At 38.7% G+C, this 25652-nt stretch overlaps 3 protein-coding genes across 3 annotated transcripts; 1 reads left to right on the top strand and 2 right to left on the bottom strand.

Moving 5' to 3' along the window:
* The first annotated feature begins 909 nt into the window (after positions 1-909).
* Positions 910-3823, top strand: LOC145914678 (carbohydrate sulfotransferase 11-like). The gene is made up of 7 exons (XM_083002494.1): positions 910-1117; positions 1324-1419; positions 1482-1591; positions 1993-2108; positions 2353-2559; positions 3046-3231; positions 3505-3823. The coding sequence occupies exons 1-7, from the start codon at positions 910-912 to the stop codon at positions 3821-3823; spliced, it is 1242 nt and encodes a 413-aa protein (XP_082858620.1).
* A 415-nt stretch (positions 3824-4238) lies between these two features.
* On the bottom strand, positions 4239-18607 carry LOC145913246 (serine/threonine-protein phosphatase 4 regulatory subunit 4-like). Its single transcript, XM_083000837.1, has 22 exons — positions 18384-18607; positions 18011-18084; positions 16660-16781; positions 16049-16177; positions 15591-15771; positions 15231-15338; positions 12743-12864; positions 11708-11830; positions 10955-11184; positions 10756-10875; positions 10206-10364; positions 9582-9770; positions 9229-9334; positions 8927-9101; positions 8375-8534; positions 7913-8019; positions 7511-7632; positions 7063-7161; positions 6351-6618; positions 5894-5955; positions 5554-5635; positions 4239-5340 (listed from the first exon to the last, which is right to left on the bottom strand). The coding sequence occupies exons 1-22, from the start codon at positions 18468-18470 to the stop codon at positions 5268-5270; spliced, it is 2898 nt and encodes a 965-aa protein (XP_082856963.1). The 5' UTR covers positions 18471-18607; the 3' UTR covers positions 4239-5267.
* A 1161-nt stretch (positions 18608-19768) lies between these two features.
* Positions 19769-24028, bottom strand: LOC145914360 (ras-related C3 botulinum toxin substrate 1-like). The gene is made up of 4 exons (XM_083002181.1): positions 23935-24028; positions 23004-23194; positions 21890-22105; positions 19769-21339 (listed from the first exon to the last, which is right to left on the bottom strand). The coding sequence occupies exons 1-4, from the start codon at positions 23938-23940 to the stop codon at positions 21162-21164; spliced, it is 591 nt and encodes a 196-aa protein (XP_082858307.1). The 5' UTR covers positions 23941-24028; the 3' UTR covers positions 19769-21161.
* Positions 24029-25652: the final 1624 nt, after the last annotated feature.

Raw genomic sequence — 25652 nt, 5'->3', positions numbered from 1 at the left:
TAGTACTGTGCATCCGATGGGCCTTTTTGTATATGGCTTCGTATTTGTTTTTGGTGTAGGGAAAAATTGTTAGGGGTTTAAATTTGTGTATGTTTGTCATTTAGTGCGTACTATTTCCTGATTACTAATTAACATGGAAAACAAGCATGTCCTATTTGGATAAGCCAGCGACGAAAGTGATCAATTACCAAACGCATGCACATAAAAGCTTTTACATCTATTAACTTCAATGAATTTCCCCCCATCGTAAAGTAGTAATTACAGACATCGCACATCTAATCAATGCATCTACATCCAATCTCTTTACATACGTGTGGCCACGTATTGTATAAACCTGATGGTGGTGAAGAGATAGATGCGGACTAAAGGGTTTGTAGAAAAGTTGTTGGTGAAAGTGTTTCCAGCGTTAATCTTGCAGTTAACATCAGCAGCCGTGGTTTACAATCGATTGATAGACTCGTCTCAGGTATTTAGGTATTCTGTTGTTTCATTGAACTTCTGTAACCGTTATGTACAGGCTTTAGTGTAGCACAGGGTTTTTTTTAACTGAAAGTCCATTAACATCTAAGGGCTATCTATCGAGTTAGTCAACAGGACTTTCACAAGCAATAAAACATTCAACAATGATATAAATTTTGTGTAAAAAATCAACGAAAAATGGATCTTTTAACCGGTGTTGGGTTTTCATAAAGTTTATTGACTTGATCAGGTGATCCGCTGACCCAAACGAGTTAAGAAACCCCAGTGTAGAACCAAAGGAGGCAAAATAACAACTGGCCGTATATGTGCTTGGTCAGTTTAACCAAATCCTCCAGTCCTTTTTTCACATATTTTTCAGACTCAGTTTTTCAAAGTTTTTGTGGCAAAAGAAACCAGATACAGAGACAAATGGTCAGCAAATGTAACAGAATGGTGAACAAAGTGTTTCGTACCATGTACCGGATGGTGGTTCCCCGAACCACCTCCATATTCCTCCTCACCTTCTTCCTCGTGGTCATCGTGAAACACGCGGAGAGGAGGGTTCTGATTAGGGGAGGAAAAACCGCCGGAAACGTGGCCGGAAGTTACATCAAGAGGAAGATTCTATCTGGAGATTCAGGACATCGCACAAAACATGGTATAGGATATAAAATATCCTTGCACTAGAAACCCTAAAAACGAATTTTTTTCAATGTTTTTTTTTTCCACGTATAACTAAAGTTAAATCATTAAAGCTGTCCCACCTGTGTTTCCATGCCAACTGTTTGTGACCGTAAATCTGATTAAACCAAGCCGGGATATATTTACATAACTTGACCGATTGCGCCGTTTGTTTTGTTGCAGAACAAATTACCACAGTGACTGCAGACGCCTCAACTTCGTCCAACAAGTCGTCATTTTATTCCCTCATCCCATCACAGAATCTGCTCACAGCTGGTCGTAAGAATAACAATTACCAATTTCCTTAAATATACGAACATTATTCAAGGAGTAATTCCGTGCAGATCAACAAGCGTGGATCGAAATTAAGAATCCTTCCCACTACGAGCGATCAAAGCAAAGTAAGATTGTTGCTTTAATTCACAACAGAAGGAGAAGCCAACTACGTTCGGTAATTTATTTTACTTTAAAGCAGTGTTCATCAACTCTTTATGCTGGTGGTTCCCGAGAGCAGAGTTTCCCAAACTGCGTGCCGTAAAGTGGGTTTTGGTTTGCCGCGGGAAATTGTATTTAAAATGTTATGGGTTTCACTGCAATTGTAGGTTTGCTTGATGACGTAAAACTAAAAGTTTGTTGTGCCGCAAACGAATTAAGAGGATCTGAGTGTGCCGCGAGCATAAAACGTTTGAGAACCCCTAGAGTAATAATCAAAAACCAGCATGTGCCCCCTACTCATCCATAAATATCATAGTTTAATGGCATTGAAACTATTATGCCGTAAAGAATGTCTTTTTTCAGAAATCGGAAGTGTTGGTTTGATTAAAAGTATTTAAAATGGCATATTCTCTGTAGGCTTGTCGCCCTGTGGGGAAAATATCCCATGAGTGGCTGGAAAACATCCAGCTGATAGCTGCTCCGAAGCGACGCCTAGTGGTGTGTCATGTCCAGAAAGCTGGGAGCACCAGTTGGTAAGAAATTTTATAATAATAATTTACATTGTATACATGGCATTCAAATATACATGGTCACTATTTCTGGCAACCGCACGGTGGCAGTACAACCTGTTGTCAATTCAATTGCGAATCCATGAGTAAAATAAAACGTTGTGACAACAATAATCTTCCCCCGAAAAACACGTTTCTTTTCAAAATTTGCTCGGGGCTCAAAAATTTTTTCAAACAAGATGAAAAGATTTACATTTTCATCACACAGGCACAAACTTATTTACAACCTACGTCATAACTACGATGACGCGCGACCTTGGACGAACGAAGGTCACATCGAGAACCGAAACTTCACGCGCGACCTTCCTGGCGTCACAAAGAGAGCGCTGACAAAATCGCGCGACGCCACGAGAGTTCTCTGCATACGTCACCCCTTTGCACGTCTCATCTCAGGATGGAACAACAAGTTTCACAAGTAAAAATTTCCGCATGGTTTAAACGCGTTGTCCGTCCTATGATAAAATTTCTCCGTGCAAATACAAAGCTCCCTCTGAAGGGCAATCCCTCCCACCCTGCTGAGGATTAAGGGAGACGGATATGTCAGGTAACCAAGAGTGTGAAGCCGACAAGTCTGGTCTGAAAATTGGGTACAGAAAATGCCTGTTCATGGTGAGGTTCGAACTCACAACCCTCAGTATTTCACCGACCCAGCATTATACTGAGATATGAAAACTATTGAATATATTGACCCGAAATTACAGTATAAATATTTATAAAAAGAGTTCCACAAAACGCCTTAAATCGAAGTAAAAAGTTATTTAACATGAGGTTGCGTTTCTGGATTAATTAAACCTATATAGTCTGGAGTGGATTTTTCCTTTACGTGACTCCTCAGGTCTGACTAAACTACTAAACGTTGTAGAGTTTGCAATCAGGAATTTTGAACTGAATATTTGAGCAGGAACTTCGTGGCAAGCGTTGGGAACGTGATGTTCAAATCCATGCCGGGTCTGGCTGATTATGTCAACGAAAAATCCCCTCCTGATAAGGATCACGTGATATCGTTCGAAGACTTCGTCCGTTATGTAGCGGACCATGGATTGGACAAAGTGGACGCTCATTTCAAGACGGTGGAACAGCTTTGCAAGTAAGTGGTCGCAAATGTACACGGGTTGTGGTGACGGTGGGGGTTGGAATTGTACGGTTTAGAAAACCAGGATAGATTTTTTAAAACTTGAAATATTTAAATTTCTGAGCAATTTAAATTAGGGTTGATGCAATGTTGTAACTGACATGCAGATTAAGAGACTTTGATTTGTGAAAGTTTTACAGCAAAATCGAAATGATCCCAAATTAACACCAAAATATCACAGCCGTCCCAACTCAACATCCCCATACAAATATTCCTTCGCATTCGCAGACCTTGCAGTTTTCCGTACGATTTCATCGTGAAAGCAGAGACTGCTCCTAACGACCTCTGGTGGCTGCTCAACCGCGTGAACGCCACCATGGAAAGATTTCTCGTTCACGACGCGGTTGCCATGGCAGGGGATAGCATAGAGGTTGATTCCCACGGTCTGACGTCATCGGAGCGGATCTTCAGCGCCATCGTGCGGCACTTTTTCTCGCGAGTGCCCAGAGATACGATACGTGGATTGATGGCTTTGTATTACGACGATTTCGCACGATTCGGTTACACGTTCGATATCGACACGCTCAGTGCTGGGGGGTTTCGGTGAATCGGAAATTGGAGTAAAAATGAAAGACTGGGTTTCAGCGATTAACCGAATTCTCCCTTTTACGTTTCACGACTTCCACGAAATCAGTGAAAATATAAAAGGTTTTTACGCAAATCTGAGCAATTGCCGATCGCATCCAATATTCCTTGTTTATTTGTTGAGTTCTGACGCGTTCCAAACTGAAAACTTGTTGGTTAGAAATCTGATTAAAGCAATATTATCAATATAAACAATTCCAGCACATGCTGTAACCAGCAACTCCCCGAGCAGTGGTTACAATTCAACCACATATGGTGAAGAGCGGTTTGGTTGCTCAAATCTTTCTGCAAACCAGAGGGATTCTGAAAAAACTAAGGGAACAATCTTTCTGCAAATAAACGGATTTTGTTTATTGAAAATTTGCTGACGTCAGCAAATACAGTGGAAAAGTTCGGTGGCACGTCACGCATGAGTGACCGAACACAGCCTTCATAGAACGGAAGGGTCTCGGCCGGTAGAGGGCGCAATATGTTGAGAAAGGCAAACATGAATACGATACAGTGTGTAATGTGAATAGTCAACTTTGCAACAAGTTAAACCGAGTGTGACGTAATAGAATGTAGACAATGGGCGCGTTTAAACAAATAAATAATAGTGGTAACATAGTTCCACCATTGTCACGCCACAAACGTCATTTTTCAAATATTTCTGAATGAAATTTGGCAAAGAATCGAGTTCTAAACCCCAAAGCGAATTATAAAAAACAATTATTTGAAACTTGTTGGTCAACAGTGAAGTTTAAGTTTGTCACTAAGACGAACTTGAACCCAAAGGTAAAAAAATATGATAAGATTTTGTCTCGTACAAGGTAAAAAATACAAGGAACACTTCCCCCTTAATTAAAACCAAGGAAATGTTAGGAATGGCTCAGTTTTCGAATAACATATGCTTGTGTACAGTTTCCAATGAAAAGAATTACATCCAACAGTAAATTACAACTGAATCCATTTAAACCAAAATATTCAAATGTTTGTTAATATTTCGAAGTCACGTGAAGATGAACAGGAATGTTGTGAGGTTTTCGGTTGAAGCCAATGTTTAAAGGAATCTCGAACAAACATAGGATGGCATCAAAATCTTGTAGGATGTTTTGCGAAGGATGTTTGAGAATTGGATGGACAGACTTTCTTCCGAAGCAATCTGAGCTAGGTAAATAAACTAAAAAAAAGTAAAACCAACGAACAAAGCAATAATAAAAGATGGACGAAAAGCCTGAAACCTGAGAATCTACGAAACCGTACGTTTGCTACACACAGCGCCACCAGGCGGGGTTCAAAACGATGCTACAAAAACGCAAGGTGACGCCCGAGCGCGCGGGTTTGCGGGTCACTGTCTTGTTCTCGTTTCGATAACTTGGTACAGACCAACAACTTTTCAACGACGCATTTTCCTAGCGGGAGTTTCCCTATCTGGAGCTTTTGTCTTTTTTAGTTTTACCGGTCGAAGACAGGGGACTCCCCACAGTCGATTTTCTGCGTCTGCAAATTTGAAAAAAAAGCTGGTTTTGTCATTGACCCAAACAAAAAAAGACAATTTTTGCCCTGCAATAAGCACACAATTTTAGATTATCGTAGCAAATAATAACAAAGTGCAAAAGCACCACATTTGGCCCTTGTTGGTTTGGCAAAAAAAGCCAGTATGATCGTTGTGGTTAAACTTTAGTAACAAGAGGAACAACAGCGGTAAATTACGCGGGTAAACTTCGGATTCTCCCGCCACTTCCGGTGGAGGAAACGCTCCCTGTGCTTCCTTTCCTTGTACGAGGTTCAATCGCTGGAAATTTAAATAAGTTTGCGTTTATTACACAACGTACTGGGTTTGCTAAAAATATGAAAAATAGTCCAATTACAATGTCAGGTATTACACGAGTGCAATTGAAAATGTATGGAACAAGAGCAGTGCTGGATGACAGAGACTTCTAAGAACCAACATCTCGCATAAGACGCCAGTGTCTCCCCCCAAAAACACAAAGTCATCCAACCTTATTACTACAATATTGTTGTGAGGAAATGTTTACAACATATCGCTTACTTGAGGGATCGAGGGACGGAGTTGAATGGGAAAAGTCGGTGGTTTTGCGACGCTCGCTTTTTCTGTGATAAAAAAATAAAAACACAAATTTTAAACGACAACGCAGTAATGTTTCATGCAATGGCGTGATTGACAGAATCGTTACTTGCCGATCAGTGCTAACGTATGGAGGAGAATTGACGCAGCTTGCGAACCTAATGGATTTTTACAAGGAACAATGAAGTGCAGTTATGAAAATATCGGTTGAGTGAGGACCAAATGCAACTACGGATAAACACGATATAGGTGTTGTAACAAAGCAACAACTAATGGCATCCAAGTTTAAACATGAAAATACAACAGAATACAACATTAATTCCATACACCAACAGGTTTGTTCCAGCTCATGTTTAAATTAAATGTTGCTTTTGTAAAACCCAAAAACAGTTATCACAAGTTGAATAAAATTCATAAAAACCTTGATGGCTTAGTGGGTGCTTGGGTTGATGACGACAATTGGGTCAAAGAGCCCATAAAGGCGGAACTCTGGGCAGAAGGAGAATTCCGGGACTGACTAAGGGTATGCCCGGGGTACTGGGGCCCCTTATGACCGAGAGCAGTGGAAGGACCCTGGGACGCAGTGCTTGCAGCTCCGGTAAGATAAGTGTGTGAGAAGTGGTTGACGATATTACGGGGTGGATGGGCGTTGGTCGGGGTCATGTTGTAGAGGACGGAAAGTGAACCACCTGGAAATATTGAACGCACTTGTTGACCGTTTATAACACTGATCCTTGATCTTTTTTAGTGTTAGATCCAAATCGCAGGATTTGCCGATCGCAGCAAACAAGGAACCACATTTTTTGTGAGCAAATATTTGACCAAGCCACATATTCCGACCGGCAATTAGAAGAGGTTAAACCCCTAAGTCTACCAATTTCAAAACTTTAGTTTTTTGGCGCCAAACAAACTTTGAAATGGTATTTCTTAATCAGGCGCCACATTTTCTACGAACAATGGTAATACTCAAGGCCCAGTGGGAAATCGTTTCTAGTCAAATATACAAGTCACAAAGTTGTCCAAACTGAAAATGAATTTTCACTTGTACACAAAATAAAATAGTTTTTTTTTGTATTGAACTTCGCAAAGACAACACAATTCCAACTTCAGCAAGCTGTGTTTGGGAAACTTACCACTGGAACTTGATATGACTCCATCTTTTCCCTGAATAAACGAGGAATTGGAGGAGGGAATATTCTGGAAGGATTTTGATTTTTCTTTGCTTCCGTTGACTGCAAATAGTTGAGAATAACTTGAGTGTTTACTGAGGTTGCAACTACTTTTTTTCATTTAAACACAAATTACAATCCATCTCATGCCGTTTACCGTAATTTAGCCGACAGCAAGACGCAAGTGAAGCAAATTGTTCTTCGAAAATTGAGTGTTAAGCTTACAAAGCGATTGTAATTTTTTAAACAACAGATCAACACTTTACTATGGTAAGTACGGATATATTGCAGTGGTTGGAGTGCTGAATGCAGAGAAGATATAAAAATACAAAAACCAAAAACAATCCTTTAACAGTAAGATAACATATGAGGTTTACGTAAGAAATATGTAGGTTAGGAAAATACAAACCACCTTTCAGACTTGAAGCCGTTGTGCTTGACTGGAAGGAGGAAGTTGTTCGTTTCTTCAACTTCTTTTCCCGAGTTTTGTTCATGGATGAAGATGAGTGGCTGCTGCCATGACTTTTTAGAGACCTGCGTTTATTATATTTTGTTATTACAGTTGTAAATTGTTCCCCAATCGAAGCGATTCTCAAACTTTGTCGATCTGTGTTCCCATTTTCGAGAACAAATTCAGACCCCTAACGAAAAGAATGACCCCAAATGGAGCCGTCACCTATAGCACGAGAATCCGTGCCGTTCACTGCACCAGAAGCATCATGTTTTTGTCACAAAACTTAATTTTAAAGCATGATGGTTAATTTTTGTCCGGTGTAAATGAGCGAAACATTGCAAATTTATTCCAACATGAGACCTCGCATCCTCATCCCGACTTTTCTCTTCCTTAGCAACGAGGAATCTCTCCTCCTCCTCCTTCCGCTGATCCTGAAGATCCGCATCCAGGAGAAGATGTTGAGTTAGCTAGAAACAGAAACGGGATGAAATCAAGTTGGAGACAACAAGGTTCCGGGTTATGGGATAAAGACGATATTGACGTTTGTTAAGAACACAATGTGGAAGTCTTGACAATTTACCGGAATCTTTGGTAAGTCACTAAAGTTGTACTGATGAGACCCAATAGGTCAAAACAGGGGCATTGTCAGTAGTTCACCACAATACAATGATTGCTATTCGACCTTGAAGCAAAGAAGTTTGGACAAAACTTTGGCGTGAATTGGTGTGAAATTAATCTGTAGGTATATCAACTTATCAAATACAACATTGAAGGCATGGCTAGGTGGTATTTTTAAGAAAAAATGCCAATGGGTCGACTTACGGATTCCATGGACACTTCTGTGCGGTCGAGTTCTAGAATAGTGACGCGAATCGTGGATGAAACGTCGCGGTCCTTCTCGCTGGACAGTAACCTCCTCACACTGCTTTCAAGCTGACCATGCAAAGCTCGATCTCTCGGCAACTTCAACAACGCCTTCATGCTGGAGAAGAAACAACAATTTAAAGTTAGGAAATATTTTTATAGAAATTTAGAAAAGAGTTTTTGAAATTATGTTACGCAGATAAAAAGAAATAATACAAAACAGAATAGTATTTTGAAGTTACCAGTGGTACAAATGTTTGGCTTTACAGAAAACTCATGGTTTCTGTTCAACTATCTGTAATTTTTCCGATTTTTTGAAAATATCTATTCCTAATCTTATGTTGTTTGTTATTGAAAAATAATGTATTTATTTGTTGTGTTTTGTTTGGTTTCAAAAAATAACCTATTGTTTATGTCATAAATGAAATGCTTCACGTTTAAAAATTAGCAACGAGTACAATTATAAATTAAAAAAAAGGGGAATGTGAAAAATGGAGGCAAGAAACAAACCTGGGTAGGATTTTGCACAGGCAGAGTCTGACGTTGGGCACGGGGTCGTTGAATAAAACCAACACGTGTTCAAAGAAATTCTCCTTGAAAAAAGTACGCGAGAAGAGCGCCATCATGTGGCGACACGCCTCAAAGAAGAGCAGGCGGTTCCGAAAACTTCTGGCGTAACAAAGATCTGAGGAAAGAAAAAAGTTCACTCGGAAGCACAGGATGTTGAACATAGAAATCATACGTGAATAATTAGGATTTCTATGTCACTCTTACACAGGATGAAAACAAGAGAGGAATAAAAAACTTCTCACCTTGTATAAGTCTGTCGCACATCTCGTTCCGTAATGTTTGTTTCTTATTGTGACGTATGAATACACACACAGTGGATGCCGCGGCTTCGCGAACGGGAAGATATCTCTGCACATGTATCAAGATATTCAGATTTACAAAAAAAGTTTTCATCAAATTGTAATTTTAAACAAAACTCTTCGGTTTTAATCATTATTTTTCTTAATTACCACATTTTACTCGTTTTAAGTATAATCAAAGCAGAAAATGCAAAAATAACGATTTTAAAATTCAAGATACTTTTTCACCCTGCCAAAGTCAAAGATAAGGTCAAGTTTAATTCACTTCCCATCAATATTTAATGTTGGTCACTCACGTTTGTGGTGAGCAGCTTAAAAACGACAGGAACGAACTTATAATAGATCTGATCCGAAGTTAACACGTCCGGTAGACGGCGCAAGTGGGTTACCAACGTCTCTAGAGGGCGCCATGCGGATGGCCACTGTTGCTCTAACCGCGAGATGGCGGCAAGGAGCGCACCGATCAACTCAGTCACTCCATGGGGCTGAAAAGAGAGTTTTTTGATATTTTAAAACAAAAGCCGTAACATGAAGAACATTGTTAATAAACACCATAGTTCAAAACTTACAAACAACAAACAAAAGTTGCTAAGCGATTATCCCAGAATTACCGTAAAAACACAAATCCGAACCGAGTTATGTTAATTATCTTGACAAATTTTGTCGAAATAAAACAAAAATTCGACAACATCTCGGCAAAGACTTTTTTACAGTGCAGGGTGTGTCGACTGTTAATATATTCAAAACCCCTGACATTTCGACATTGTTTACATTTCCACCCTTTTTCAGCCAAATCCCGGACGTACGACGACCCCAATTACCCTCTATCAAATAATGATCTCTTGCCATGTTGTGAAACAGGATAAAAACCTTTGGTAATTACGTATTAAACCTTCTCCACACAACAACATATGAAATACCTGGTTATCAATGAGATTCCCTCTCACCACCACTGCAGTCAGAGTATCCGGCAACCTCTTTAAACAAGCTTCCAGGACAGCAGGGATGTTCTTCTCGCGTAGTAACGTCACCAGGTGATTATGGATGAGGTGGGCGTGAGCTTCCAACGCCTGGGCAACCTGGTCAGGTAGAAAAAGTAGAAGTATTACATCTAGCAGAAATAGAAACTTGTCAACATTTCGAGATTTAGGCGACCCCAGATCTTCAATAATCTGGACCTCGGCGCCGCCTTATTATCCATTGAACCACCTTTAAACCCAAAGCTACTCGTGCTTGTACGTGTGCAATTAACATTGTCGGAAAAACTGGACGATTAAACTTGGCTGCGGTGCCAGTGAACCTAACGATCTCGATACGAGAGCTAAGATCGCCAAATATAAAGGATCTGCGCAGTGGTGCAATCCTGCCTTGCTATGCCTGGAGAAGGCAGCTAATACTTCTGCGTTTACAAATTACCTTTTGCAACTCAACACCATTCGCCACACATTGAACGGGAAATAATTCGGTTACCTCGTGGATTCCGGCGGCAAAATGCTTTCTCACCATCGGGTCGTTGTCACCACATAGAAGCGAAGCGGTCGGAAGAAGTTCGGACTCGAATGGGTCGGGAGTGCAGAATAACGTGAGGGCCTGAATGGAAAATCAGTCGAGTTGAATGTTTAAATTTCGTTACTTTAAATCACATAGCTCCACAGCGCCATCTACCCACCGGGAAATTGTACGCGCACAACCTCCTGCACTCAACATATTCCTCCAATTTCTCAGTGCTCGGTCGGTTTGGCGAAGGAGGGGGTTGGAGGGGTGTTTGGGGCAAAATTGGGGCGGGCAAAAGGTCACCCTGACCTTCAGGTGACCCGGTGTCCGATGGAGGGCGCCCCAGAGCACACAGATGGCGGAAGGTCACCAGGAGCCAAGATCGCTGCTCCTGATTGAAGTTTTCTGTGATGAGGAACAAAAAAACGCAAAGAATTATTTAGGAGTTGATAAGTCACGTGACAAAATACAACGCCCTGTACAGGAAGTGACGTAACATATGAAAATAAGTTTGAATACCTTCAAACGCGTTGAAAAGTATAGCCAAGGTAACGAACTAGTTTTTCACTAAAGATGAACGCTGTCACGATAATCGATTTGAAACTTGTTAAATCGTTTTAAATGAAGCGCAGAAATTTCAAGATTTAGCAACGCAAGTGTACAGAGTGTAACTGAGAAAGTGGCTTTCAAACAAATGGAATGAGACTTAAACAACTTTAATACAGCGAGTTGATTCATGAATAATTTGAAACCACTTTTCTTTCATAGTTTTAATACTTTTTGTTTGTTCCAAGTTCTATTGTCCTTAAATCGTTTTGGGGTTAAAAGTGTTTCATTTAATTTCTTGAACACAACTTTCCACTTCTGGTTGAAACAAGCGTTTAGGTAATGTTACGTCACACGTCTCGTGTAGAAGTCGATAACTCACTTGTCATGTTGCAGCAAATCCTCCCGAACTCTCTCGCCACGAACATAAGCGTGTGGTCCTCACTCTGTACTGACAGCTGACAGAACTTGCACACCAACGGAACCACACTCTGGGTTAGGCATTCTGCGGATAGAAAATGTCGATATTGGTGAAACCCACGATACACAACCGCGTGTGCGAATGTTTAAACGGGTCACGAAAAATTTCAGTAGGGTAAAATGCCACAGTGACGTCAGTTTTAACAAAAAATATTTTGTTTTACGTTAAAGTAACGCTTGCTATAGATTAGGATTCCGACCTTCTACGCTTCCATTAGACAGGCAGGCATTCTGAAATATCGGTTCAAACAAAATGAACTTCAACGCTGACCCAACAAAACTATTGTCGTTGCTTCGTTATATTGTTGTTAGTTCCAGCTGGAAATTAACCTTTCGTCCAAATACTTGTGGTGTTTATATTTGTTTAAGGGTCGGTTGCGTTGGTTAAATAAATATCGGGTCAGAATGAAAGTTGGTGACGCTGCAAATATTAAATAAACATCATCTTCTGACGCACATCATGACAAACAACTTGACAGATCGTCAAATATGTTCAAGAACGTCAGGGTTTCAATTTGTAAAACCAAACCTTTATTAATCAATACCAGAGGTACCGCAGATCCCACAAATAGTGAAAGGACGATGTTACGTTGGATGCCAACTTTAAATGTTTTTCAAAACAGGGTAAACCGCCTGTGCGATATATTTAGGACATATTTCTTGTATTTTCGCTGAAAACGACAATCTGTTCGTGTCCATATTGGAAATTTAACATGATTAAATCTTTCATGTGTTTTCAATCTTATTTAAATAAATTTATTTCCAACAACAGGGTTTGCAATGAATCTGCGCGATAAAATACATCTACACGATTACTGTTTGTTATGTTGTGTAACCTTGCGAATTACACAACGCAGAAGTGTTCTGTGCAATCGCATCGCAAGGGAGGATCACGTAAATGACGTCACACACATATAAACATAGAAATAAAACAAACCGTCATCGAGGAGATTCGTCATATTGAGGAGAGCTTCCAGTGCTGCTTCCCGGACCTGACTTTCCTCGTCTCCTGCAAGCTCCAGAACTTCATCCAGGAGAAGTTTCCGCGTCTCTTCCATCCTGGAGGAATTTAATCATGTTTTGAGTTGGAGAGTAATTGTGATGAAATATTTTTTCTTCCACAAGGTTGGTTGCTTTTAGTTTAGGCAGAATCTAGTCGTCGATTAGACAGTGTCTTATTACACCAATATATTAAAATAAGGATTATAAATTGTGTAAAACAAGATGCTTCGGATTGAAGTCAGCTAGTTTATTGCAAACAGTATATGTAAAAAATATAAAAGTAAATTAAATCAAAAATCTATTTGAATAAATTCGATTTTTCTATGTTTGCAATAAATTTGCCGACTCCAATCCTAAACATCTTGATTTAAACAATTTTATTTTCTTCCACAAGGGTTATGTTGCAGTATAAGTTGCGCAGTGTCCAAACAAACAATGGCAATGCAACTTTCCAATGACAAATTGCCCAACATGCTGTGCATGAACGATTCGGTGAACTCATTTGAAAACGCTACAAAATCACGTAACGTTATTGATAATTTTTAAAACTTTGAAAAACGAGAGAACACAGAAACAGAATAAAATTTAGATTTCATTTCCTTGACATCCCGCCATCAAAACGTTTTTTATGAGGCGTGGTCGGGTCGTGATGACGAGACACATTCGAGTATTAAGTCGGGATTTTTGTTTATTTTCCACTTGATGTTTCATGACAACTCTCAGGAGTTGATGGACGGGGAGAATAAAAAACACAGGAAAACTTCACCCCAAGTCGGTATGACAATATTGACATCACGTTTATGTAAACTGTAAGGTTTTGTCTGGAACAATGGTAACAGAGCGGTTCCAGAACTGGATCAAAGCTGCATTAATTCAGTCACTAGTGGTACGCGACGGCATTCTGGGTGGTGCGCGAGCACCTATCCGTAATTTGCGGATATAGTTCGAATTTAAAAATTCGCAAGTGATCCCAAAATGTTCGTTACTTCATCCACCAGGTTACTGTGTAACACTCAACTAGGTGGTACGCGTCAAAATTATTTTACCTCCAAGTGCATAAAAAGGTTGGAAATCACTGCTATAGGGGACTCGAAAAAACAATATCGCCTCCAGTGGGGTTTGAAGTTGCACAACGGAAACTGAGGTAAATTTGCAAACAAATGTGCGAGACACCATCAGGGCGCCAAAACAAAAAGTTCAACCCCCGAAGCGCAAACTAAAGCTGTTTGCAGCCCACTGTTTTGGTTACGTCACTACGTTACAGGACCTCTTGTTATCTTGTTAAGATCCTGCTTTTTGGCACCGAAATTAACTTGGGAATTATTGCTTTTATACACCAACTACAAAGAGACCATTTTGGTAAGAAATAATCTAATCTTGACTTGAACATGTATCCGGCCCCGGATTCCCAAATGTATACGTGACCCTTTGTTAAAAGTTTGATGGCCCATGTTATACGCTCAGCAGGTCGTCCAGTGCGGAGGTGTTTTCGTGGAAACTTGAGGTATCAAACCAGAATCAGAGTTGGCACAGTGGATATCGTTACGCTAATGGCAAGTGGTGAGTGCCACATCAAACATAGCTTGTATATACAAGCGAGACGGTGGAGGATCGACAGGTGAGAAGTGGTGACTTATTTTCTCAAACATCGCTAAAAACACATCAGATGGAAGCAAGCTAGTAGTGTTGCCACCATATCAAGGGGATTTCATGCTGACGCAAACATTTTTGGCCACTGTTTCGACTAATAAGGTCTCTTTAATGACGTGTATGTTTGAAAACTTTTTCCGAGATCTCTACACCAATTACACAGTGATTACGACTAACGTCTATTGATCAAGTGCCAATATTTTTATTCTTAAAACTGAAAGTCAATTTCGAAGGGTTCCATTGTTCTCATTATTGAAGCAAGCCATGATTGGAGGGTGTGTGTGTGGCAAGTGCTGATAAACCATTGTCAGAATAACTTCATATTTGACATCAGCCTCAATCCGTAGTAATCCGTACCCGATTATCCGCATATGTTTTTAAACTTGTGGAAATTATTGAAACTTTACAGGTCGAAACACTACGATCCACAGCTTAATTTTAACCTCAGGTTTTAATCAACTCAACACCCTTCAAGACAGGCTCAAATACCAAGTGTTGAAATCTTTATTCAAGGGTTAGTAAACAAAGGAACCGTTGTGGGAATGTGTAATTCCTACCTTATATACACGAAACCCCGTTAACAACGTTTAAGGTGCTGAGCCATAAAAGCACACTCCCTGAACCTAATATATTCGTGTTGTAGCATTAGTGCTGGAATCATTGCGTGTATTAAAAATATGTTTTGTCTAATCTTCGGTTTTTTAAACTCCGAAATACAAATTTTAATTGGTAAAAATACCAAAGCTCTTTAACAATTTTGAAATGCAACGAACCCCAACGATGCTGCCACAGTGTGTAGATGATTACACATACAGGCTCGAACGTTGTGCTCCACATCCTGGCAAAGCTGCTTCACCGTGTGCACAATATCCTTCTTCACACTGGAATGAAGACAATCGGTTTAAACGAAAACAAGTTCAGGATCAGAGACAGGATATTATGACAAAACAATGGGAAACAAGAAAATTGTGTTTATGTTTACAAAATCCATTTACTGACATTTTACGACCGGGAAAAACACAATTAAATTATTTCAGTTGTTGTATTTTGTTGTTTACTTCCACAATAACACACATTCGAACAGCAAGCAATGGATAATGTGAGTAGTCAACACTACGAAAAGCAGGGCTTACATGTGGGCATCAAACTTGGAACAAACAGCTCCCAGTATTGAACAACATGACAAGCGTGATGCTGTAGATTGGGAGAGTTGTCCTTTAGCAATGGCAAGACCCAGAACTTCTCTTCGAACTGTTTCTCGGGGCATGTAGTTAATCACAGTGATAAGTGTGTCAAGCCAGGCGTTAGAAGCAACTGCATTTAACAACAAACTACCTATCAAGAGAGGGTTTATTGAGTGGATTCCCTCAATACAGTTTTTAAACTACATTTTACCATGAGAAAATTTCAACAAAGAAAGTTTGGAGCACTAAAAATTACTTTTTTAATTTTGCAACATTCGCTTGTTTTTTGACTGAAAATATTGTGGATTTTAGCCAAAAACAAGAACTTAGTTCATTTTAACCGGTTTTGTTTGAAAGTCTTTTATTGAAGACATGCTTGTATATTACCAAGACAAGTAAGTACATACTTGGGTCTTTTGTGTTGACATTAGTTATGATGGTTCGAAGAAAATGTTGTGTGTAAACTGGAACTGGCAGGAGTTCATCTTTGGCTACGGTGGTGAATACTTCAGTGGCGCACATCTGGGCATCCAAGCCTGTGTAAACATGAAGAGAGGAGTGTAAGTACTCAATATCACCACGAACCATCTTTGAGAGAGGGCATCACATATCTCAACTATGTCAACAAGGCATAATGCTCCGTCCACCCAGACGCATGTTGCTTTAACTTTTTGTGTGGTGACCTTGGCCTGTCTACACTTGACCTTGGCTCAGGGCATAGTGGATTTAACTCCTAAATGTCCATTTATATGAGGAAACTAAGCTGAAAATCAGCCATTAAGCCTAATCTTGTTTCACAACCACCACCACTATGACTTATTGTTTTCTAAGTCAAACCATTCCTGTTGTTGTTATAACCTTATTTATTACATAGAGTACTGTTGAATATCCAAACAAATAAATTGGGATCATTTGCTTTACGATTGACTAATAGTAATTCCAATGAGTCATGCTTTGTTGTGTTTAGCTTATGCTTTAGAGAACAAATGATTGTTTTTGAAGAAAAATTCCCTTTTACCTGCAGTGTGCAGTAACTCCTTGACTTTAGGTATGACCCTCCTGATGCACTCATTCTGCCAACCTCGAATTAATTTAGGAAGATGTCGAATCACACTCACAGATTGAACTTCTTGCCCGGAGCTGTAAAGATTAAATGATGATTACATGTTTACGCCAACCATAAGCGCTTAGTTTTCATTTTTCCAGTAGGAGCGGATATATTTTGATGTCATAATTTACTATGACGTCATCGAGTATCGAAAAACTGTGTTTAAATTTCAATGCATGAGGCGTAATAGCCAAAAGGGCGCCGTTAACGATGAACGCACAAGATCGGTGTACGGCGAAACCAACAAGTCCTGCCCCCTGGACTAGGGGCCAACACATAAAGTAATAAAATTTTAAAAAATAAAAAAGTTTTCACCATCGCTTGTTGTAATATTTATCCAAATGTAAAGCTCTTTGGTCAGTAAATAGCTGTGTCAAACTTTTAAACAAATCTAAATAAGTAATATTGCCAGGAACTTGGACATTTGGTATTCATGGCGCAAGCAAAAAACTTGACTATTCTAACTTTTACTAAGACTTACTCAGAAACATATTTATGCCTGGGCTGATTTGATAGGATCTACAAGTTAGGTTTTCTTGCAAGATTATTAGAAAATCAAACCTCAACATAGTAGAAGGTACAAAAATGTTGTTTTTTGTTACATTTAACCATGTTTCACATAAACCCATGATGGGAACAAAAATTATCTGAACTCTAAGTTAATAAATATATAGAGTGTGGAGTTGATATAAGGAGATAATGGATACACAAGACCAAACTATTAGTCTGTTGTCAGCATTCAGTAGCTGGGATAGGAAAAAGGACAATCTTTGGTGTCGGTCACACTATCTTATTGTCTGGGTAGAAAAAGCTTCTTTTGTTTGGGACAACTGACTGAGGTTACAACTTAACTTCGAATGTCTTCCAACACATTGCCGGCAACTCAGGTTGCTGCACTTTACCAGGGTTAATTTAAAATCTGATTATTCATCACAGACTGAAATTTGCATTACTAAGCATATTCTTCTTCACAAATGACAAGTGCAAGCAAACACAATATTATTGTCTGTTTTGCATTTTCTTGAGGGGAAAAGTAACTTAATTTACTACCAGCCAACTGTTATATTGCAAAGAAATAAACTATTTTTTCAAATAACACAATTATCGGAAAAAATCAAGTCCAAGTTTGTGTTCAGAAATATTTTTGTTTTTCACTTTTGGAAGGATGAACAGAAAATACAAATTCACGTTTTACCATGATTCGTTGAATAAAACAAACAAATATATGTAAGCAAATATTTAAGATCAATATTTGTCTAACCTCAGAATAAACACAGCCCGGTCAATGTCATTCAATGTCTCATCGACCGTTAGTCGATCCAATTCCTCTTGAGTCTACAAAAAACCATCAAATCCAACCATTAACTCACAAACATTTCAGTACATCTGACAATTCTGCATAGTTTGGAAAAGCTTTTTAATAGAAGTTATAACATGTGCAAAATATTTTAACAAAATACCAATGATGCAATTCACAAAATTAAAACTTTAAGTGGGTTTGGTTAAAATTAACACATTTGGATATTGATACTCACATTGTTTAGAACAAAAACTTGCAAATCAACCACATTAAACATCAACATCAAAACATACATTTAATCTTTATGTCCATTAAAGTAAGAGGTTATCAATACCTTAAGGCTAGTGCGGACATCTTTTTCAATGTTGAAATCTTGGATATCTTCTTCCAGTGTAGCAATGTCACTACTGAAGTCCATCATATTTGAGGTCAATGGTATATGGACGGATAAACACAAAAAAGTTATACAGAAAACTGTGCTTAGATTTCCATTGTTAGAGGTATTTGGTTACAAACTTACTGCCTAGCTGGGTAACATTGTTTTTTTTTGCTCCTTGTGCTAGCCTGCAAATTGTACATTTAATCATTATTTTTTTCGAACAACATTTAAAATTAGGTTTATTGCCTGTGCTATGCTTGCAAAAAACATTATGTAATACAGGAAATCTGTACTATAGGATAACAAATGACTAATTGCAGCAACAAAGTCGGTTATTTTTTATCAAGTTGCTTTATACTACAATATCGATTTTCAAACTAATGAAATAGTAGTGTTAGCAACTTTTGTACAATAAAAAAAACGTAATAATGTTGCTTAAATGTTCGGCAATTAATGTTTCAGTTGTAACCCCAACATCATTTGTATTTGTGCATATTTCTGTTTTGTTGTTTTGCAGGAAACTTGTTGTGATCTAACAAAATTTAAACTCCCAACATTATTTGTGCATATAAACACAAACCAAGCTTTAACTTTGCAAATAAACAGAAAAAAACTATAACAGCACAGTACTGCCGATAAAACCTAACAATTTAAAATCTGCAACATAATTTAACCCAAGGCTGGCAGATGATACTAAAACTATTTAAAACTATGTTGTTGTATCACAATAATCCAAATATAATAATTTTGGTATAACACAACGATGCAAATGATGTCATTCTTTATTCATTGGTCAATTTATTTGCAAAACTGAGTTACTAAATCATGTTCATTCGCACATGTTTTTGTCTGCCAGACAGACACAAACAAATAGTAAAAAGATTGTTTCTTTTAAAAAACGCACGCAACACAAAACAACTTGTTTCTGAGTAAATATAACGACTGTAAATTGCTGTATTTGCCTGGTTGGACAAACCTGCATTACCTGCATTTGATCAAATGAAGCTGTTTGTGTTACCGAGATACGCTCACGCTTCACTGACTAAACACGCCATCTAACGGATATATCTGAAATATTTTATATCGGGGAACTTAGAATGATTGAACTCAATTTCACAAGGTTTTATCGTTGTCATTTATGCATTCCGTTTATTGTTTACGTGCGCAGTGACTTTGCGTGCAAAGGTGATTTGTTTTTTACATTGTTTTCTACAATTGAAGATCTAAATAGAATTCAAAAAAGAATATTTTTTTCAAGAAAGTTTTAAGGTAAAAATAACCTTGCGCTAACCTTCCGCACTACATACGCTTTATTTCTCTGAATAACCACAACACGCAAATGACAGTAAAACACTGCATTTGGTCAATTTCTCTAATTCGGAAAGCAAAAAATTATGGTAAACAATGAACACAATAATGACAAAGTATGCGCTGCGAAAAGATGAAGCAAAGAAAGTTCTAAAAAAGGGTGAAATTGTGGTTGCGCAAATGCAAGCCAAGAAAATAGGAGTGTTGATAAAAAAGGGGTCGTACCTTCCAGAAGTAAAACAGATGAAGGATTTCGTCGAAAATTTCCCCCAAATATAAGATTTGTGAACGTAATAGGATGTTAATACTTATTTATTACGACCCATGTACAGAATTATTGGCGTAGAAAGATTAAACATAAAATTTGAGACTTTAAAAACATTAAAAATGGATTGAAAAATCATAAACTGACTTTGAAAATGCATTATTATACAGAGAATGAATTGAAAGGGAATTACACAAAAAAATGCAAAACTCACAAATAGACAAACTGCAAATTCAGACATAACAGTGCAGATTATCATGTAAAGTTGGGTTTCTGGGCCATTTAAAATATAAACGTATACAAAAAAACACAATCAAAAATAAAAAAAACAAATATTTGTTGTTATTCCAACCGAATTCGCGGCGAAATGGTTTCTCTTAATTCAGAAAAACATAATGTTTGTGAGATGTAAGAATATTACAACAAAAGATCACCAGTGATAAAAAAGCTTGGCGCTCCAGCGAACATTTTCCAAAGTTTGTACACCGATGGAACACGCGACAGACAGCAACAGGTCGATAAACATGTTGTGCACTGGTGAACAGCACGTGGGATAAGATCGGGAAGATGGTAAGGTGTGGGTTTGTGATGTCTGTTGCCATTTCCTTGCTGCTCGCAAGGTTATGAACACATACACGTTTCCAGCGGCTTCTTTCGCTTAAGTATGATTGACATGACCGCCTATTTTTTACCATTTATGCTTCAAGAAGCGATACTGGTACTTTGTTCAGGCAATTAGGAACCTCCTAGCTCAATTAATTGCAACTATAAGGGCCTTGAAACGTTCCAATAACCTGAGGATTTGGTACAGCACTTGTGCGGCGCATGCTAATACTTTGTCATTGTATCTAATACAGTATACATACATATGCCAAACCATGTCTATCAGACAAATACCCTAAATACGAGAAAATGAAGGGTTTGAAATTTGCCAACAAATAAACCTAGAATTCCATGCGGTTTCAACGCAACGGTTTAAATTTCCGCATTTAAATTTTAGTTTCAACTTAGTGGTTTTTCTTTTTTGGAGTTTCCCAAATATTGCCACGAAACCTCAGTAAAGATGAAACATCACCTACTTTTACCACGTGACCAACCCCCAATCAAAATAAATACAAAAAAGAAGAAAGAAGATGGATGACGAAATTTAAATGACGAAGTTAAAGTAGAGCGCACGGTTTTCCCTTCCCTTTTCCCTTATCCTTAATTCTCTCCGGGTGGAGAACCGAAGACACCGCATCATCGAACACAACCTTCAGGTTTTCTTGCGTCAGGGCTGAACATTCCACGTACTTCACAGCTCGTATCTCCTTAGCAAGCTTCTGACCCTGGATCTCTCTGAAATGATGAAAATATCTTTCTTTACGAAACATTTTACTTTTGCGTGGCACAAGTGGAAGCTTCAATGTTAATTTCAAAATATCATAGAATCTTGTGTCAAAACGCTTCTATTTTTTAAATAAATGTTCCGCACTATTAAACACCTTCAGTTCCTATTCAAACAGATCTTTGTGACGAAGAAGGATTTTTATTTGATAAGTTACTTCCCTTTCCCTCAACCCTTCTTTACTGTGCCCGTATGTAACGGACCGGTTTAACATAAGCATCACCACTGGGATATTTTAGCATGGAATTAAGGACACATAAGGATGCTGCGTGCGTAATGCGTGCGCTGATATCCTTAAATTAGAATTAAGCATTAGTTTTTTCGGTATGGTCTGGTTACAAATGAGTCACGAATCTGTCCCGGCCCAGTTGTTCGTCCTCCACTACAAGCTGACAAAACTTATGCAAATCATATCGGCATTAACTACCTCAAATTTTGCTGTGTGGTTTTCATATCTCGCCAACAAGAAAACTAAAATATGTGTTTTCCACTTTTACTTACGATATAGGGGCAGTCCCTTTATTTTCGAGCTGCTGAAGAACTTCTGGGTTTGTTCTCAAATCGAGTTTGGTCGCAACCAAAACGACGGGAACGTTTGGACAATGCTGGTTTAACTCTGGAATCCATTTGAGTTTGATATTCTCGAACGAGGTTGGGGAGATGACCGAGAAGCAAAGGACGAACACGTCTGTGTCCGGGTATGACAGGGGTCGCAGTCTGCGGAGAGAAAACAAAGTCTTGTCGGCTTTCGGTGCGAATCACTTTGTACTCCCGCGTATACTGGGAGAAATTAATTTACTAGGTTTGTAAACATACAAAGTCAAAATTACTCACAAAGTGTAGCAGACGACCAGCCCATTTTATTATAACGTATACAGAAATGTTAACTTGTTAAATAAACACTTGTTAAATAGATTAGTCAGTCAGGCGACGTAATGGTCAGGTTACTTAAACCAGCTCGTCTGGAATGCCAGCACTCTAACTTGATATCTTAAATGTCTTGATTTTATTAAATCATGTCCGACGTGGAAAGGTTAACTACGTCACGACAGGGAAAGGTCGATAGAAGATGTGTTTCGCCTCCTGCATTATTGATAGGATCTTCATCTCGAAACCACATCACGTCGGAAAAGGATTTGACCAATATTGACCTCTGTTTTTAAAACCTTTGTTCGTAAAGATTTCGGTCGATTTTAAGTAAGATCTTTTTTAGTTTAAAATTACATTCAAATTGCTGTTACCCTGTAGTCCAGTGGTAACAAAATCTACATAAACTTCGTGCGGGTGCCATAGGCTTTGAAAGATTGGGAACCGCTACCGCAGCCTATTGGCCTGACATAGTTTCCGCAAACTTGATTCGTCAGAGCAAAGGACAATCGAAACAGTGCTATGATGTCACAAAGGACTATAGATGAGTCACAATAACCACAGCAAGAGTAAAGTAAAGTACAGGCATTGTGTCTCCTTCACTAAAATGGAAATATGAAAACCCGCTCTATTTCACTCTATAAATGCAAAGTCATTTAGGCAACGACGAAAACTGACGTCACAAAAATGACGCAATAGAATCTGTCCAAGGAAATTGCCGCAGAATTATAAACTCTTTTTCACAAACCTGTCGAAATCTTCTTGTCCAGCTGTATCCCAGAGGTTGAGACTGATGGGTCGTCCTTCGAAGCTGATATTTGCCATGTAGTTCTCGAACACTGTGGGTATGTATTCGTATGGGAATGCGTTGGCAGTGTAGCTGATCAACAAGCACGTCTTGCCCACCGCCCCATCGCCAACCACAACGAGTTTGATCGCCTGTGGGAAAATACACGCATGTATGAAATTGTACGCGAACCTGTTAGCGCTTCAACATCAAGTTTATTGTTTAATAAACCAATGCATATTTATGCAGGACAGGGCTTTCCAAACTTGTGGCACACGACGAATTGTATGGGTAGTACAAAGTTCACTAATGTCACACAAAATGCAACGTTTAACTGCAATATTTAACAAACTACGTCTCCAGGTGTGTATCACTGGACATGCTCATTTATCTCTTGTATTGAATGCTGTTTTTGTTTGCAAATAAACGTTAATAATAACGATTGTTTGCAACGAACAGCAATTGTTACACAGATTGTTTTTGTAACAATACCCTTTTTCATTCAGAACCAACAGACATGATGTTTCCCCGTCACGAATGCAAATGGTTTACGTGGAAGAAGTTAACTAATATGCAAAGTGTGACGAAAGACCGAGGTCATGTTGATTAAGACAAATATGCAAATAGCTAGCATGACTAATCATAAAATCTAGTGTTTTCATTATCTGTAATGATATAAAAAGGTTCTGCTTAAGCAGTCCAACTGTAACCTAATCTACACGTGTATATTGATTGTAAATTTTGAAGTATGTCAAACACAGAAAATCACATATAAATCCTTTTAATATATCCATGACTCAAATAAAGCTTCGTAATATAACAGGCTACAGGAAAATTAATTCTTAACTGTGCCAGAAAGTCAGTTCCTTATAAATTTGTTACAGTAACTCACCTGCATTTGAAGTGTTTGCTTGAGACAGAATTCAACTTACAGCACAAATACCACAAAACCTAATTGAACAAGAGCGACTACGTGTACCTAAGCTGTAATGGCACAGGAAAGTTAGTTAACTTGTAATTATAAGGATCAACGACATTTCAAGTAGAGTTATTAAATTCGACTTTAATAATTTTCAACATCGTTCTGGTTTGTGGGGACACGAGGAACCTTTGCAGCGTTTACAATCATTTTTTGTCTCAACTAAAACCAATAAATGTGTTTTATCGAACTGTAACGAATTAAAGTTGTAGCGACCATAAAATTAACACATCTTTTGATCACATACACTGACGTAGTTCGTCTGTTACTCTTTTTGAGTTCCCGGGACATATTAATACTTACAAAGACCAATACGTTAACACCGACATGCACAGGATGATTCCTGTAGTCATTTCATGGCAATTTATCTTGCATCTGGTCAGTTCACATATTTGGTAATCTATTTCACTGAGCGCCAACTAACCACACTATAAATAAACCTACGCAACACAGTAGCCTTTCTACCTTTCAAAAGCACCAACACGAACTTAAGTAAGGATTCAGCTGCAGTTTCACAAACAATAAATCAAACGGGTTGAAACCATGTAAATAATTCCTCTCCTTCTTACCAGCTGTATGTATTCTGCAACAGACGGCAAGTATATCGATTGTGATGTCAAACAATGACGTATTGTCAATCGAAAGTTAATTTGATTTTAATTTTGACCCAAATAAGAAAACTTGCCAACAAGTCAACTCCTGCCAACCGAGTTAACGCAACTAAACAAAGTTACACAAGAATTATTAACCATCTCTGTATTACAAAGCCGAAGTCAATATCCATTCGAGATATTGGAATTGTGAACGCTACGCTTCATGACTTAGGGCACTCTAACTAAAGATTATCCAGCAGCAAAGCCGACTAAATCTTTCTGAAGTGAGGCAATTAATCGCCTCAAACGACGCACAATCGCTTGTCAAGTCATGGGAAATATCAGAAAGGGTAAGATTGTCGTCATGGAATCATGATTTGCATGTCCCAGCTCTCCAACCGACAACCGTGCTGCATGTAACGTACAGCAGAGAACCACGGAGTAAGGAACTTCCGCTTCATCGTCACACACGTTATGTACGCGCTCCGGTTATTATGAAGGAAGTGTTTTTTAGATATATTCACAAAGATTACAGTGGATAAACCAACATGCTTTTCGATATACAACGGTTGTGATTTGCTGCCTTTTTTGCTGTTTCTAAGGTTGTATGTGTGTAGCGTGCAGTGACAATGCAGTTCTTTTCTACGACTGCTGCAATGGCTACAGGTCTATAAGCTGCCTCTCTTTTCTGAAAATGACGCAAAACAGCTTTCATTTAATGCTTCCACATTTTGTCATGCTGGGATGTAAACTAAGAAGTAACAAATAAACGAATGAAACCCCCCGATTTCTTTCCCCAAATCAATTCTACATCAAATCCAACATCAATGCAACCCTTGCCACAAATCACCCTTGACAACCGATTACGTCACAAACCTGCCTGACAACCCAATGTTTTAACGCCACGACGCGAACTTTGCGGATTGTTGCCAACCCGACTAACGCTTAACTGACACACAAACTAACTTATGTTTTGAATCTCCGGTGATTCTGCTTCCAACAAGTGGGAGGCGGGCATGCTTTGTTACGTCACTACCG

This window comes from Ascidia mentula, chromosome 9 (assembly GCF_947561715.1).
Source record: "Ascidia mentula chromosome 9, kaAscMent1.1, whole genome shotgun sequence".
Lineage (NCBI taxonomy): Eukaryota > Metazoa > Chordata > Ascidiacea > Phlebobranchia > Ascidiidae > Ascidia > Ascidia mentula.
The sequence above is the reverse complement of the archived record's forward strand: the minus strand, read 5'-3'. Positions and strand labels throughout refer to the sequence as shown.

What these genes read in the sequence shown, in the direction of transcription:
- LOC145913246 (XM_083000837.1), bottom strand. Translation starts at nt 18,470, where the DNA reads ATGATGGACTTCAGTAGTGACATTGCTACACTGGAAGAAGATATCCAA. An exon ending in GTGCGACAGACTTATACAAG is followed by an intron (nt 9,102 to 9,228) that starts GTGAGAAGTTTT and finishes TTCTTTCCTCAG; the next exon opens with ATCTTTGTTACGCCAGAAGT. An exon ending in AGTCATATCAAGTTCCAGTG is followed by an intron (nt 6,619 to 7,062) that starts GTAAGTTTCCCA and finishes CAATATTTCCAG; the next exon opens with GTGGTTCACTTTCCGTCCTC.
- LOC145914360 (XM_083002181.1), bottom strand. An exon ending in GGACAAGAAGATTTCGACAG is followed by an intron (nt 22,106 to 23,003) that starts GTTTGTGAAAAA and finishes TTCTCTCCGCAG; the next exon opens with ACTGCGACCCCTGTCATACC. An exon ending in AAAGGGACTGCCCCTATATC is followed by an intron (nt 21,340 to 21,889) that starts GTAAGTAAAAGT and finishes TCATCATTTCAG; the next exon opens with AGAGATCCAGGGTCAGAAGC.
- LOC145914678 (XM_083002494.1), top strand. Translation starts at nt 910, where the DNA reads ATGGTGAACAAAGTGTTTCGTACCATGTACCGGATGGTGGTTCCCCGA. An exon ending in GGAGAAGCCAACTACGTTCG is followed by an intron (nt 1,592 to 1,992) that starts GTAATTTATTTT and finishes TATTCTCTGTAG; the next exon opens with GCTTGTCGCCCTGTGGGGAA. An exon ending in ACGGTGGAACAGCTTTGCAA is followed by an intron (nt 3,232 to 3,504) that starts GTAAGTGGTCGC and finishes TCGCATTCGCAG; the next exon opens with ACCTTGCAGTTTTCCGTACG.